General features: G+C 41.6%; 1 protein-coding gene across 1 annotated transcript in view; it reads right to left on the bottom strand.

The window, feature by feature from the left end:
- SLC23A1 (solute carrier family 23 member 1) overlaps positions 1–16,327 on the bottom strand; it is a 684,016-nt gene that overhangs the window by 580,021 nt on the left and 87,668 nt on the right. The window contains exon 4 of the mRNA XM_089660642.1: positions 5,416–5,483. Within this exon, the coding sequence (XP_089516768.1) occupies positions 5,416–5,483 (68 nt within the window). The remainder of the gene's footprint in view (positions 1–5,415; positions 5,484–16,327) is intronic.

The following is a 16,327-nucleotide window of genomic DNA, read 5'->3' as shown; positions in this document are numbered from 1 at the left end:
CACTTTTGAAAAAAAAGATTTTAATCAATATCTCAATGAACACAAGAACAATATCCAAAACTTTGACAAAAATTAGTTGTATAGAACATTTGTTTAGCTCATTACATAATATAACTTTGATGACAATATCCTCAATTTTACTCAAATTAGTTGATGCAAAAATGACTACACCCCACAACAAAAACTACTCCATCTAGTATTCTGTATGACCTCCATAATTTGTAGGATGATTTTTAGGATAGCACCAAGTCTTCTAGGCATGGAATGAACAAGTTGGTGATATATTGCCACTTTTTTTTTTTTCATTCTTCAAGAACGACCTCTTTTAGAGGCTGGATGGAGAGTGACTTGTCTCTTCAGAATTCACCATAGGACTAGGATAAGATCAGGTGATATACTTGGCCACTGAATCACTTTTACCCTGTTGTTCTTCAGAAATGCGCCAGTGACCTTAGATGTGTGTTCATGTTGAAAAAGTGCATGACAACCAAGGGCACGGAGTGATAGTAGCATCTTTTTTTTTCAATATAGAACATTACATCTGTGAATTCATGGCACCATCAATGAAATAAAGCTCCCCAACACCAGCAGCACTCAAGGACACTGCCACCACCATGTTTCACTGTAGGCACTATGCATTTTTCTTTGTACTCATCACTTTTGCGACGCCATACAGTTTTGAAACCATCAGTTCCAAAAATCTTTATCTTGGTCTTATCACAAAATCCCAGAAGTCCTCTGTCAAATTCTTTTTTTGTGCATGGGCTTTAGGAGAGGCTTCCTTCATGGATGACACCCATGCACGCCATTCCTCGGCAGTGTACACCATATTGTGTCACAGGAAACTATCACCCCAGTTTGGCTTTCTACTTCTTTAGCTAACTGCAGTGAACTTGAATGGCGATTTTATTCAACCCTTCTCATCAGAAGACACTCCTGTCGATGGCCTGTACATCTCTGTGAGATAGTTGCAGTTCCATCTTTGTTATAATTTTGTATCACTTTTGCTACTGTTATCTGACTGATAAGTAAAGTTTTGCTGATCTTCTTGAAGCTTTCACCTTTCTTGTGTAAATAAATAATTTTCTTTCTCAGGCCTTGTGGCATTTCTCTTCTATGTGGTGCCTTTGCTGTCAGCATGAAGTCAGAAGGGGTTTTCTTTGTTAAGTAACACCCTTTTTATAATCAACTGTCTGCTGAATACCTGTTTAATGAATAATTAGACTCACATGTAGTTAAATTCTTGTTCATTAGTATTTTGTTGTCTAAAATTTTAGCTTTGCTCCTAAGACTTTCATTGGTGTGTATTCATTTTTGCAACATGGTCTTGAATGAATTTCTTAAGAAAAATACTTTTGTGTGTGCAGGTTAACAAATCTTGTTTGCAATTAATGGCCTGCATTTGTGGGAGTAGTTTGTAGTATAATGTCCAATATAAAATGTTGATTCTGAAGGAATGTTTTCTAACAAATCTGTTGCGGTGTACTCATTTATGTCATAACCAGTTCGTAAAGTCCAAAACAATATCATCCACAATAGCAAATGCTTCTTTATCCCTCATGACCAATCTTCAGTAGATACTACCACCAATCACTCTCCACGCTCACCTTAATGCCTGGACCTAGAGTTGGTCATCATGTGCATTCCCCTTCAGGGGTTTTAAATGGTTGGTACTGAATTAGAAATATTTCAAACCATCTTAGTAATCTTTCCTCCAGCAATATAACTCGAAAGGAATAAAAAACTATATATAGTGTTTTATCATTTTAAAATGCAATCATTTATTAAAATCCAACGAAATACACTCAAAATGTTCGTGCACTATGACCCAGCAGTGCACCACCTTATTTGCTAAAAAACCCCAAAAAAGACCGAAAATGTTGAAAAAAAACTGTTTTTCTTTGTTCTGTTATAAAATGTTGCAAATAAATAATTGTTCTTCATAAATTCAGGCCAAAATGTATTCTGCTACATTTCTTTGGTGAAAATAACCAAAATCAGTGTTTATTATTTAGTCTGTAGAAACGTTATAGAGTCCACAAACTATGGTATATATCTGAAAATCGATCAGTCCCGATGTACTGACAACCTATCTCATTTTTTGAGGCCCAGAAATGTCAGGACAGTACAGATGTCCCCCAAATAACCCTTTTTTTGAAAGTAGACAGTCCAAGGTATTTAGTAAGAGGCATAGTACATTTTTTGAAGTTGTATTTTTGTCATAATTGTTTGGGAAATGAGGAAATTAAAAGAGAAAAAAAAAATCACAATTTCTTTTTTTACAGTCACCAGTGCAGTACAGCACTGATTGACAGTGCAGGGACACTGATTTGTGACATGGTGATTCATTTAGTTTATTTTGTTGTGATTAGCTGTGATTGGCCACAGCAAATCACATGCAGCTGGGCTGATTGGCCCTGTCTGTACCATATGATCACTGTGCCTAATCACAGCTAACACAATTGTAACAATGAATAGCATTATTATTATTATTATACAGTATTTATAAAGCGCCAATAGTTCGCTCAGCGCTGTACATTACAAAGGGGGACAGAACATGTGACAGAACAATACCAATACAATGCAAAACATGAGGGGATTGAGGGCCCTGCTCTTTGGAGCTTACAATCTAGGAGGGAGGGTATAGTGGTACAGGAGGAGATAGCTGTGGGGGATGGAGTGGTAGGAAGGGTGGAGGAGGTCGGTCAAGTTAGCAGGGGGTAGGGTAGGCTTCCCTGAAGAGATGGGTTTTCAGGGTGCGCCTAAAGGAGAGGAGAGTAGGTGATAATCTGATGGGTTGGGGCAGGGAGTTCCAGAGGATGGGTGACACCCTGGAGAAGTCCTGGAGGCGGGCATGGGAGGAGGAGACCAGGGAACTAGAGAGAAGGAGGTCTTGTGAGGAGCGGAGTGTGCGTGCTGGGCGGTACTTGGATATTAGGTCAGTGATGTAGTTCGGGGCAGTATGGTGGACGGCTTTGTGCGTCAGTGTTAGGATTTTGAATTTGATCCGTTGCGGAATCGGAAGCCAGTAGAGGGATTGGCAGAGGGGGGTGGTGGAAACGGAGCGGTTGGAAAGGTGATTGAGTCTGGCAGCCGTATTCAGGATGGACTGAAGCGGGGATAGCCAGCGGCGAGGCAGGCCAGTGAGGAGGGAGTTGCAGTAGTCGAGTCGTGATACGATGAGGGAGTGGATGAGCTGTTTAGTGGTTTCTGGGGTTAGGAACGCGCGTATTTTGGCGATGTTGCGGAGGTGGAGTCTGCACGAGTTTGTTAAAGATTGGACTTGGGGCTGGAAGGATAGGTTGAAGTCCAGAATGACACCAAGTACTCTGGCCTGCAGGGCGGGTTTGATATTGGCGTTGTTGGATGTGATGGAGAAGTCAATGGGGGGTGGGGTCCGGGCTGGGGGGAAGACAAGAAACTCGGTTTTGGAGAGGTTCAGTTTAAGGAAGTGGAGCGACATCCAATCTGATATGAATGAATCAAAGTCATTCATTGTTTACAATAGTCATGTGATCTGCTGTGATTGGTCACAGCAATCACATGGTACCGGCAAGGGGTCAGTACATGGCTGTGGACAGCCCATTCCAGAAGGATGCCATATGATGTCCACCCGGAATGCCGGAAGTCCCGCTCGGCCATCAATTTGCTTTAGCTCGGGCAGGAAGTGGTTAATGGGAAAGTCAAGCAGTATTACTGGGGACCTAGCAGGCCATGAATAAAAATATCACAACTATGTGATTTTTACTTAAAAAAATAAGCAGGACATGAATCCTAAAGTGCACTTCAAGGGAGAGAGGATCAAAATAATGCAGCAGTCACACTGAAACATTAATCCCCCACTAATCTGAATATAAAAAATTCCATATGGTTTCAGTCAGCGTCTGGAGCTCTACTTTCCCTACTTTAAAATTACTTCCACTAGCTTGTTTATCCAGCTAATATATGAAAATGACTTAATACTAATAAATGTATTGTATTTTTGCTGGATTATTAAACTACAAATGAAGTAATTGCTAAGGAGTGACTTGTGCTCTCAGCAAGCACTAACTAAAACCATATGAACTTAAAAATATGATCCCCTTGGATAAAGTACTCTTAATTAGAGGGGTTTTACCATGCCTTCTGCATTTCTGAATTTGATACTCTTCATCATGGCTACGATCCCCTTTATAGTACCATGGGACAAATTTGCCACACTGTGTTAATTTGTAAACAGAACTAATGGTAATCTTTTTTTTTTTTTTTTAATGCAGTTGCTTTATTGTGATATGATGGAAATGTCATTGTTTTATTCACCATGACTGTGATTGTATGTTACTATGCTAGCTTGGCTTTTATTTCTATATAAACCTATTGTAAGAGAAACTTGCATGACAGAAGTGGATTGGATTATACTTTAATTGCATGTTCAAAATTCCTGTGAAATTTTATGAGGACCATGAGATGAGTAAAAATTCACTAATGAAAAGCTAGCCAAAATGAAACTTTAAGTTCAAATGATTTTCATATAGTTTTTTTTAATACAGGGAATGTGTAACACTGTCATTTTGTTCTGATGTAACACCCTCCAGGTTAGATAGATAGCCTGTTCTTTTATTTTATTTTTTTTAGGCAGAGGCTGAGTAGCAGCCTGGGATGAGTCAGCCTGTGAATGAGGCAGGAGTTCACCTCAGGACAGGCTAGATCTGCATACTTGAGGGACCTTGGCCAATCCATTGGCAGGAGGCTGGGCATGGTGAACAAGGCAACCCTTAAGTATGAAAGAGCCTGGGGAGGAGTGGAGTGAGCAGTGTGAGTAGGGTGGAAGATGCAGTGAAGGCTGGAGGGGGCCCAGGGAAGGGGCCTACCTACTGACAGGTGCTTGAAAAGGGAATCTCTACTGTACCACCGTCTTCTAAGAGGGACATCCTGAGCAGCAGGGAAGGAGACAGCCCAGCAAAAGCCCTGAAGGCAGCCACCATCCCAACAAGCTAACAGGAAGGACAGTGCCCCTGTGACTGATAAGGGAGAGGGCAGTCAGGTGGAAAACCCAACTAGTTTCTGGGCCCCCTTGCCCAGGAATACCCTCAGGCAGTTGGGTAAAGAGGAGGATTCCTCTAGAGTTTGAGGTGGTACACCAAAGAATGCTCTTACATTAGACTATTTTGTACACAGTTGCTCTAAGTTGTGCTAAGTTTGCAGTTCCCTTGGGCATCCTATACACCCATCAACCTCATCCAAGTTCTAAACCCATTAATACAATAACAAAACCAAGCTCAAGGACTGTTTACTGACTCCAGTAAAGTGCAAAGTGTGGGAGAAAATGTGTGTTGCCTGGCTGTGCAGAGTTTTAGGGGGACACAAAACTCAAAGACTCCTAAAGTGCTACAAATAGAACAAATAAAAATTACTGGTGTATATTGCATTGCTTACCTCTCTTATTCTAGGCTGCCAAATATGTGATGTGTTGAATGGCAGTGTACCATTTCCATAAATCTCCTCTGTACATTAACAGACAAAATTAGACAGTTAGTTCATCATAGTATAGTCAATATGTGACATGTTTCATTACCCAAACATTTCATAATTCAGTAAACCAAATACTTTGTTCTGCATGTTTGGTGCACTGGTACTGAAAATCATTCACCATATAAAAAAACAGCAACAAATTCTTTAATCAAATGATGTTTACATTATTCCATACATCCCTTCAAGAAAAAAAAAAAAGGGTTTATTAGGTCTTAGTTAGAGAAATCCTGTAATTTGAGAAATATGTAGACTACCATTGCTGGTCTCCTCTTGAAATTGGAAGTTACCTGGCTGCCATGTTCCCTTTAATGTAGCATAACTTTAACAAAGTATTTAAAAATTGCTGCTTACTATTTTACTTGCTCAGAGAAACTGATCAATCCTACTTAATTTTCCCTTTCTATGTAATGTTAACCTCTTCACGCAGGTCGAACGCAAATGTGCGGCCTCCAGGCGTCTGGACCTAGACGCCGAGCGGCCGCACATTTGCATTCTATTAAAAAAGAACATATGTGCTGAGAGCGCAGCACACATGTCGGGTACCTACGTAAAAGGTATCGATCGGGACCTTTCACGATCATGTGACCGCCATGACGGCGTGTCACGGTGGTCACATGATCCTAAACCCCACCCTGCCTCCCAGCTTCTGAAACCCTTAAAGGGCAGGGAGGTGCCAAAGGGGTTAAGGAGTGGGCTGGGTGCTATGTTTACCATAAATAACCCTGTCTTCACTATGCTGGCAGATCTTCATTATTGGTTGTAAACTAGATGTGCATATCATCTGTCTGAACACAGAGTTAAAGACTTCAAGGCTTGGGTGGTGCATTAAATATAAAATATGTACAGAGCCATATATACGTAAAGTACACTATATTTTAGAAGTCCCCTTATAAAATATATAGTGCACAAAATTTAATAAACCAAAAATATATGTAACATTCACTTATATGAGTAATGAAAGTGACCAGTGTTAAATTAAATCCATTTCATAGATTATGTATATAATATATAAATGTGGAGAGCTATATACATATTGGGTGGTACATTGCATGTTTGTCAGGACCTGGATCTCCTGCTAGTGGCCCTGTGGTTTCCAGTGCTGAAGAGTATAGTTCTGGTGTGCACCAGCAGGTATCTCCCAAAAGCCAGGATTATCAGTCTTCATCTAATTCTGACTGCTGGGAAGATAAATAACCCTTCCCTTAGCTTCCCTAAGCATCTCAGTGTTTTGCCTGTGTGCTATGTACCTGGATATTGATACTTTGCTGCTGACCTTGATCCTGATTCTTACCATGATCCTGTTCCTGTTCCAGTCAGGGGATTATCTACCATGAGGCAAACAAGGTATTTTGCTTGGGCTGCATTTTTTTAGGGGGGGGCACTGCCCCTCAGCTCTAGGCAGAAGAGTAGGGACACTACGAGCAGCATCATCACTATGGGGGTGCGGGGACCTGCCAGAGGGGTAATACTGGGCCCAGACTGACCATACGGGACTGCATGTCCTACCCACTGATGTGTGTGTGTCACCAATGCTGAGTGGGCCGCCTGCAGTGCTGACCGGCCAGGTTAACAGCTAGAAGGATGCTGATTGGCCAGCAACATCCATGGGATCCTGCTACAAGCTGAGAGTTACATATGCTGTGAAGCGGCATCCTTGCCCCTGACAGCAGGGTATCGTGGGACACTGGAGAAGAGGAACATTGCACCTATAGCGAGCTCTCTCATCCAACAGAAGAGACAGGCCAGGGAGTCCAACAATGACCGGGTGTGTACTTCCAAGAGATGCAGCAGCCCCAGCAAGGATGGCCAGTCCCTGTGTGAGAGGCATGCCCTAGGGGTGTTCAGGAGAATCTACTTCTGCAGTGGGAGGTAGAGGCCAGAGAAACCAGGTAAGTTCATGACAGCTACTCACTTCATACATCTCTTCATACATCTGTCCCCCCCATCCACACTTCTCTCCTTCCATTCATCCATCTATACATCTGTCCATCTATCCATCCACCCACCCATCCCTCCATACATCTGTCCCCCCATCCACCCTTCCATTCATCCTTCCACCCTTCCTTCCATACATCTGTCCCTCCATCCACCCTTCTCTTCTTCTATTCACCCATCCATCCCCTCATCTGCCATTCCCTCTTTTTATTCATCCATCCATCTGCACCTACATCCATCCACCCATCCCTTAATACATCTGTCCCCCCATTAATCCTTCCATCCATCTACCCATCCCTCCCATACATCTATCCCCCCATCCATCCTTCTACCCATCCCTCCTTCCGTTCATCCATCCACCCATCCCTCCATACATCTGTCAACCCAACCTCCCTTCCATTCTTCCATCCATACATCTTTCCTCACATCCACCCTTCCCTCCTACCATTCACCCATCCATCCCTCATCCACCCATTCCTCCTTCCATTCACCCATCCATTCATCTGTCCATCCATCCCCTCATCCACCCTTCCCTCCATCCATTCATCCATTTATACATACATACATCTATCCCTCTCATACATCTGGAATTTACAGATGAAAGGGTGGATCTTAACCAAGAAGGGGTGAGACAAATTTAGATAAGGGGGGGTGCCCAATTTTAGTCATGCCTAGGGCAGCACACAACCAAAATACACCACTGGTTCCAGTGCCTGCACCCTGCTACCTCATATCTGCTCCCCTTGTTCAGTTCTGGCCCCCTTCCTGAACCAACCCCTGGTAGTTCATTGCATCTCCTGTCCTATCTGTGTTCCCCCCTTCATTGTATATGTTGTAATATAGTTACTTTTAAGGGAGTCTGGCCCCCTGCCAAGCCTCCTGTTGGGGTTTGGCTAAGGTCCCTCAAAAGTGCAGCCAACCACTCCTCAGATCCACCCACTGCCTCCTTCGAAAGCCTCGGAGCAGGGGGAAATTCCAGAGGTCTGGCCTGTAGAGTCTCTCAGCCCTGACCTGAATTTGACCCCTCTGGCAATTGCATCTAAGCTGCTATTCAGCTTCTGCAGAACCATTCGGGATCTAGCACCACCTAGCGTAACTAGGAGGGTGCTACACTTTTAGAATATTGTTAATCCGAACAATGTTAAAGTACTGTTGTTTTTTTTTTTAAGGTAACTATTGAATACAAAATTAAAGTTACAACATAAAGAGCAAGCTTCGCTCATAGTAAACAGGAAAAATGTCCACTGAGTACACTGTCAGCAAGTTAAAAGGATATACACACTTTACACCTGTACAGCTGAAAACAATATGCATAGTATCTCAAGAAACAAATTTCAGGGTATCGAACAGCAAAGGAAGGGAAGCTGGCGTTCCATGATCCTAAAATACAGGCATTATAAACTAACAAAGTCATCTAGGTCAATATATCTAATCCGAAGTAGCAGGTGAAATAGTATGTTCAGGTGACACCCATGGGTCCCAGAAATGTGAAATTTTCTAACAAGCCCTTGCATCTAACAAGCCCTTAATTTGTATAGTGGAATGGCCCAGTTAACTGAAGTGAGCCAAGAGGCTACAGTGGGGGATGCTGTGGATTTCCAGTGTATAGATATTGATTTTTTGGCATAATATAGAACTAAACACAAAAAGCTTAGGGAGAGCTTAGAAACACTTAGGGAGAGTATCATCATCTAAATATCCAAAGAGACATTGTTGTGGGTTACATTATATATATATTAGGTATTTGTATAATTGAACTAATAAAAGCAGTTATTGTTGATCAGAATTTTCTAATGGGCAAGCATTCCCATACCATAAGGTAAAATTTGCCAACTGCTGTGCTAAATACCTTTTCTCATCAGCAGTTAGAGCTGTCTTGTGATTTCAGCAGAGCACTGGTTTAAGCTTGTAAGAGGAGTTTTCTTTCTGCTCTAGGAGGATGCAAAACCCCTGACCTCTGTCTGGAAAGTGCTGATTAGCCCTGTGCTGATCACATACACTCTCCCAAGTAAAAAAAAATATATATATTTCTGTAGCAATACACACTAAACTGAGCATGTGCAGAAGGGCTATGGGTTCAGTCTGTCTTATCAGCATGGACATTTGAACAAGAGGAGAGGCAGCCTTTTTACACAATGCAGAGGATTAACCCCTTAGGTTCCATAGTGAGTATAACAAGCATGCTTTACTACATATACAGACTGATTTTACTGTTGTGGGTTTAGTAACACTTTAGTGGATATTCAAGTTTGCAGACAAAAACAGCCGCTTTCTGGCATACCTCTTCAGACCTGACTATCAGCCTAGTGTAGCACCCTCCTAGTTAGGTGCTAGGATGTGTATAGTTAGGTTAAGCATAGCTGTGTTTCTCTGCTTACCAGAGAGGCTGTCCGTGTGCATTTTGCTTAACAGAGTGCTGTGATTCATTAGTTAGGTCTGCTCATGCTGCTTTGATGCTGTTGAGTTCTGCCTGCCTTCAGGAATCTATGAGAGCCTTCCAGAACATGGGTAGGGACTAGGTAAATGAACAGCATGAATATGGATATAGCCCTTGTCAATTGCAGGAGAATGCAGTTCCATTGCATGCTGGGAGTGGTATTTATGTTCTGAGAGCACATGGGTTCAGGGTTTTTCCCGGGAGCGGATTGCACCAGCCAGGCTGGAGGCAGGCAGCGACGCCTGGCACTTGCAGTCATGTGGCCTCAGGTGGGTTGACCTGAGGGCCTGAAGTTAGAGAAAGTGACCCTGGTTCTTCAGTAAGCTGACTGAGGGGAGCTGTCTGCCAAAGCTCTGTCTGGTATCACTGAAGGGTTTCACTTGAACAAATGGAAGGAGGCAACCATTCTGTCCTTGGGCCTTTTGAGTACTGACATTGAGGAATTTGGGGACACTGTGTGCTTGCTACCTCTCCTGGTGCTCGATAGTCAGCGTGGGTCTGGAAAAAGGAAACACTGGCAAGTGTTCCGAAGAGCGTGTTGCTACTGCAAAGGACTTTGCTTGGCTGTGTTACCTTTGGGCTGTCACAGTCTGTCATAACTGGCTTATACCTGAGGAGTGCAGCCTTCTAACTACTACTACTGCTAAAAGGGACTTTGCTCACTTCTAGACTTTTTCTTGCTATATATGACAAAGGGAAGCCTGCTATCTACTGACAGGTAAGACTTCATAAGTGTTCTATGAAGAGATCAGTTCGATGCCCTCACTGTAAATCGTTCTGATTTGAAATATCCTTCTACAATTCCCCATCCCTATCCCAAGTTTATAATCTCCAAAAAAACAAAACATCCCCTAGACTGGTCATTGAGAACAACGAGCGAAAGTGTGTGTATTTAGCTGAAGGAATACACTGCGCCTAGTTGCGGGGCAAAGGAAGGGGAAACCAGGACATTATACAAGTGGCTCCTTTGGGGGTAGCGCTATACTAGAATTATGACTTCTACTGATATTATAGTGTAACAGACTAGGGGGGTGGTAGAAGCATTTTGTGTCCTTTTATTCTAACTTTTATAAGGCTAGAGCCCATTATACTATTATGGAGCTTGGTGATTATTTATATGATATTTCCCTTCCAAGATTGTCTGCAGACCAAATTTCGCTTCTAGATGCTTGTTGATTTTTCTGCTGGACCAAACTATTTCTATTCCTCTTCCACTCTCCTGTCCCTTCAAGCTAGAGCCCAGCTTTTGCTACTTGGGAATCATAATTCAACTACCCATACAGTAAGAATAACCTAGACCCCCTCATTGGTAAATTAAAAAATACAGTTAGGGTTTGGACCAATCTTTTAGAACGGGTGAATTTGCTTAAAATGATTTTCCTGCCTCTCTTCCTCTATATATGAAGTAATTTGTCAATATATATATTCCCAAAAGCTACTTTCAAGAGATTGATTCTATCCTCACATCATTTATTTGGGGAGGTAAAGCCGCTTGTATAACAAAAGATACCCTGCAGTTGACAGTTTCAGAGGGAGGTCTGGCTGTTACAAACTTGCAAACATATTGTATAGCCTCTCAATGGTTCATGCCCATTGGTGGTTTTACTTGGAGGATAATAATGCTACTTCAGTTTTGGAAGCGGCTATTCTCACCTCATATGTATCGCTTCAAAATTTGATTCACCACCAATCCACTCTGGGCCACCCAATACTAGCATCTTATCCATGACACAGCAAATTTTTAAACTTTCTAAATTGCTGACCCGTGCCTCGGTTACCGTGTATTCACCTAACGCCTCTTTATGGCATAACCCACATCAACATTAATTTTTCCATCGACTGATGGGGCGTTTTGGTCTAGACATGGAGTTAAATTGATCTCTCACTTATACTTATTGGGGGTTTTCCACTCATTTTCAGATTTTCAACAGGTTTATAATTTACTCTATACAGCCTGTTTTGCTATCTAAAACTGTGACAAACTGCAGCAGCGCAATTTGGGTTAACATATCATTACAGTCATCTGCTCTGGAGAAATTAAGTATCTCTTCTCATTCTAAACTTATCTCTGTGTATTACTCCTCCCTACTTCACGCTAAAACAGATAGATTCCATCTCACTGAATCTCACTTGCATCAGGACATTCCAGAGCTCACGGAGGAGGCATGGGAGGAACTTGCAGGTACCCTCAGTTATTTCCTCTTGAGATAAAGTAATATAAACTATTTTTTTACAGATTATACTACATCCCTTGTCTCCTCTTTTGTTTAGGCAAGTTGCCCTCTCCTACTTGTTCTAAAATATATACATATATATATATACATACATACATACACTTTCTGGTCTGTCTGACTCTTATGTCTCGTGTGTGTGTGAGCTTGACCTGGCCAGCCGACTGGCCATCCATCACATGTGCAATGTGTCAGTGAGTGATCACGTCATCATGATCCCACAGCCTGCTCTTCTAGTGCCTGCTGATCTGTGTCAGTGTTGGTGTGTTGTGTCGGATCTGTCACTGTGTGGTATCGCTCAGTTCAGATGTTCTGTGTGTGTGTGTGTGTGTGTGTGTGTGGGCTGGGCTGCCTGCTGTCAGTGTTTTATCCCCCCCCCCCCCATTGCCTGGGGAATTCCAGCCTGGGATCTGTCAGAGTTTGGATCCATCTTCCACTCACAGCAACTGTCACCCTACCACTGCCAGCCACAGATAGTCCGTCCGTGACACTGATTTTGTCTTTAATATTGGGGCTGGTAGCATCTTATGGCATTTATTTTTGCAAATTAAAGAAATTTAACAGTTTCATGTTTTGTTGATTTTAATATTTTCTACTGTTTTTTTAATTTTTTTTATTTATTTGTTTTTTTTTGGGGGGGGGGCACAAGTAGCTGGCCTTGCCTAGGGCATAAAATAGTCTAGCACCAGCCCTGCTTATTAGTAACTGCATTGTTGACCCTATCACTTGTATATATTTTTAAGTTTTCACTTTTTTCTGGTAATTGTAACTGACAATATCCCTCCTTTCTCCATTTACCTTTGTCAGTTAAGCTGACACTTGTAGTCCCACAAGTATAAATCCCTATGGACTGCTTTACATGACCATGTATCACTTAGCTACAATAGTATTTTCCCCCAACTATACCTTAGTAGAAGTTTTTGCTTTTTCTCCTTTTTTTTTCCCCTTCCAATAACTGTTTGCCGTAAATGCTGACACCTGTAGTTCCACCATTACTGAATACCCCTGTCATTTTCCTTTTTTGAGCTGTACTTTTTCTAATCTTAATTATTATTTTATTTATTGTTGTCCTATTCTTTTTGTTTTATTTGCTATTTGTGTATGTATAGTTTATTTGTTTAGTAGATTGTTTACTTTGTATTTGCACAATGTAATTATTATTATTATACAGTATTTATAAAGCACCAATAGTTCGCTCAGCGCTGTACATTACAGAGGGGAACAGAACGTGTGACAGAACAATACCAATACAATGCAAAACATGAGGGGATCGAGGGCCCTGCTCTTTCGAGCTTACAATCTAGGAGGGAGGGGATGGTGGCACAGGAGGAGATAGCTGTGGGGGATGGAGTGGTAGGAAGAGTGGAGGAGGTCGGCAAGTTAGCAGGGGGCGGGGTAGGCTTCCCTGAAGAGATGGGTTTTCAGGGTGCGCCTAAAGGAGAGGAGAGTAGGTGATAATCTGATGGGTTGGGGCAGGGAGTTCCAGAGGATGGGTGACACCCTGGAGAAGTCCTGGAGGCGGGCATGGGAGGAGGAGACCAGGGAACTAGAGAGAAGGAGGTCTTGTGAGGAGCGGAGTGTGCGTGCTGGGCGGTACTTGGATATTAGGTCAGTGATGTAGTTTGGGGCAGTATGGTGGACAGCTTTGTACGTCAGCGTTAGGATTTTGAATTTGATCCGTTGCGCAATTGGAAGCCAGTGGAGGGATTGGCAGAGGGGGGTGGCAGAAACGGAGCGGTTGGAAAGGTGAATGAGTCTGGCAGCCGTATTCAGGATGGACTGAAGCGGGGATAGCCAGCAGCGAGGCAGGCCAGTGAGGAGGGAGTTGCAGTAGTCGAGTCGTGATATGATGAGGGAGTGGATGAGCTGTTTAGTGGTTTCTGGAGTTAGGAACGTGCGGATTTTGGCGATGTTGCGGAGGTGGAGTCTGCACGAGTTTGTTAAAGAGTGGACTTGGGGCTGGAAGGATAGGTTGGAGTCCAAAATGACACCAAGTACTCTGGCCTGCGGGGCGGGTAATACTGGATTTGTTCTGTCCCGCTCCCTTCCCGCCTTGAACGTTATAAAACATTAGCTCATCAGCCTTCCCATCATGATGAAGGACCTACTGCACATGCTCTGAAATGCGTCACCGCCCCCTTTGATGTCACATTTGGGTGCTTGCATTCCACACTTGTTCCCGCAGCACAGCGGTCCTTCCTGCATTCCAGACTCTAGTCAGTGCTGAAGCACCACTCAGGATTGCAACGGGAGATCCCCTCACTGAATGTTGTTTCTATGATTGGACGGGCCTTTTTTACCTCTTTTTTTAATCAATAGAGTAGTAACAAATATTCAAAGACCGTAAAAGTCATGTCAGTTTCAGTAGAAAAATAAAATAACCATAGCATAATGCGAATACCTGTTACCCCGATAGGGTTCACACTGGAACAAGTGTATCTATTATTACAAAAAACACAATAAAAAAATAAAATAAACAACGTCACACTACAGTATTAATGAAGGTGTCCTATTTGGTAGAGGATTCATCCATAAAAGTTGAGCAAGAATGAAAATACAAATGTATCATGTTTTGCAAAGCTCTTTAAGCTGTCTAGCTTTCAGATAAGAGGTCCATATTTGCCATAATAGTTTACATTTGTGACGTTTATAGAGTTCATATGCAAGCATGAGTTCAAAATTATCCTAGGTGTTAAGTCTATGTATAACTTTGTATAGATTGGGTGTAATATTCGATTTACATAGACTTGAACTTGTTAGACTAACCGCAATAAGTATTTGTATTACAATAGTTCTAAATTATGTTGGGTATGTCTCTATATTTAAGCTTAAAAGTACCATTGCTTGTGTGAGTGGGGTTAAGACGCCCATAAGGGACACTAGAAAAGTTGAAACAGAATTCCAGAAACTCTGAATATTTTTACAACTCTAAAATATATGATATAGGGTTCCTTTTTGACATTTGCATCTCCAACACGTAGAGTTACAAGAAGGGGATATCTTAAATAATCTATAGTGGTTAGATACCATCTGTTTAAATGTTTTTTAGCATTTTACCAATGTTCAGTACATGCAGATAATTTGTTATAATGTATAGCCTGTTGCCATTGTTTTCAAGAGAAGCAATGGCCACGTTGTGCTTCCCACTTCACCATGTAATAGCTTTTTTCATTAATATAAAGCCAGCTAACCATGCATAAAAAAAGGAAATTCCCTTTTCTTTGAATGTATTAAAGGTTTTAAGAAATTCCCAAATTTTGGGGGGATTCTAAATCTGCTATTAATATGTGATTTGTTAAATTTATGTTATCTGGGATATTATGCATTTATCCACAATAGAACTAGGGGGTGGCATATGTGATAGAAAATGATAACCTTCTTGTATCCGATTGTCAACTGATAATTCAGGGATACATTGTGCATATGCTTGCAGAGGTATATCCACAGTTCTAACCAATAGCTTTTGTTTTGATTAGTAAATATCTCCACACTAGGAGTGAGCTGGTGATAGAATACAATGGAGGGGTAATTAACTTTGTAACCTCCTTTTTGATAGTGACCCACAATTAGTCTTATGATGATAATCACCAATATTTTAATTGATCTACAAGTGAAGCATAATAATAAGCTCATATGTCTGGTAGACCCATGCCTTCTTTAGACCTTGGCGTAATGAGGAAAGTGAAGGCAATTCTAGATTTTTTCCGTTGCCAAAAAATTGCTTTATTATCTTTGAGTTGTAAAAAGAATTTTGGTGGAATTGGAATAGGCAGGGATCTAAACTAATAAAGGAGTTTTAGTAAAATTTGTGTTTTAAAAGCTGCAATCCTTCCAATTCATTACAGTTGTATTTTACTAATCTATTGCATATATTTAACTGTTTGATCCATTATATTGATGAAATTGATGTCATAACATTTGTTAGTTAGATAGGTAAGGCATATCCCTAAGTAGGAGATATAAGGATTATCCCAGTTGTAGTTGCTTTTGTTTTTTTTTAAAGATCTTAGAGTGGAGGCATGGATCCCCATGGGTAAAACATAACATTTGTTTGCGATGATTCTGTAATAAGATACTCTGCCAAATAGCTCAATATATTTCTGAAGGTTTGAGAGGGGAAAGCACTGTGTCTGATAGTGACATAATGTCATCTGCGAACAAACCAATTTTATGTTAATTTTTCCTATTTTTATACCTCCCTAGTGGTCTGATT

The sequence above is a fragment of the Staurois parvus genome, unplaced genomic scaffold (genome assembly GCF_062004578.1).
Source record: "Staurois parvus isolate SC_StPar_1 unplaced genomic scaffold, SC_StPar_1.0 ptg001256l, whole genome shotgun sequence".
NCBI lineage: Eukaryota > Metazoa > Chordata > Amphibia > Anura > Ranidae > Staurois > Staurois parvus.
Note: the sequence above shows the minus strand (reverse complement) of the source record. Positions and strands in the feature narration are given on the sequence as shown.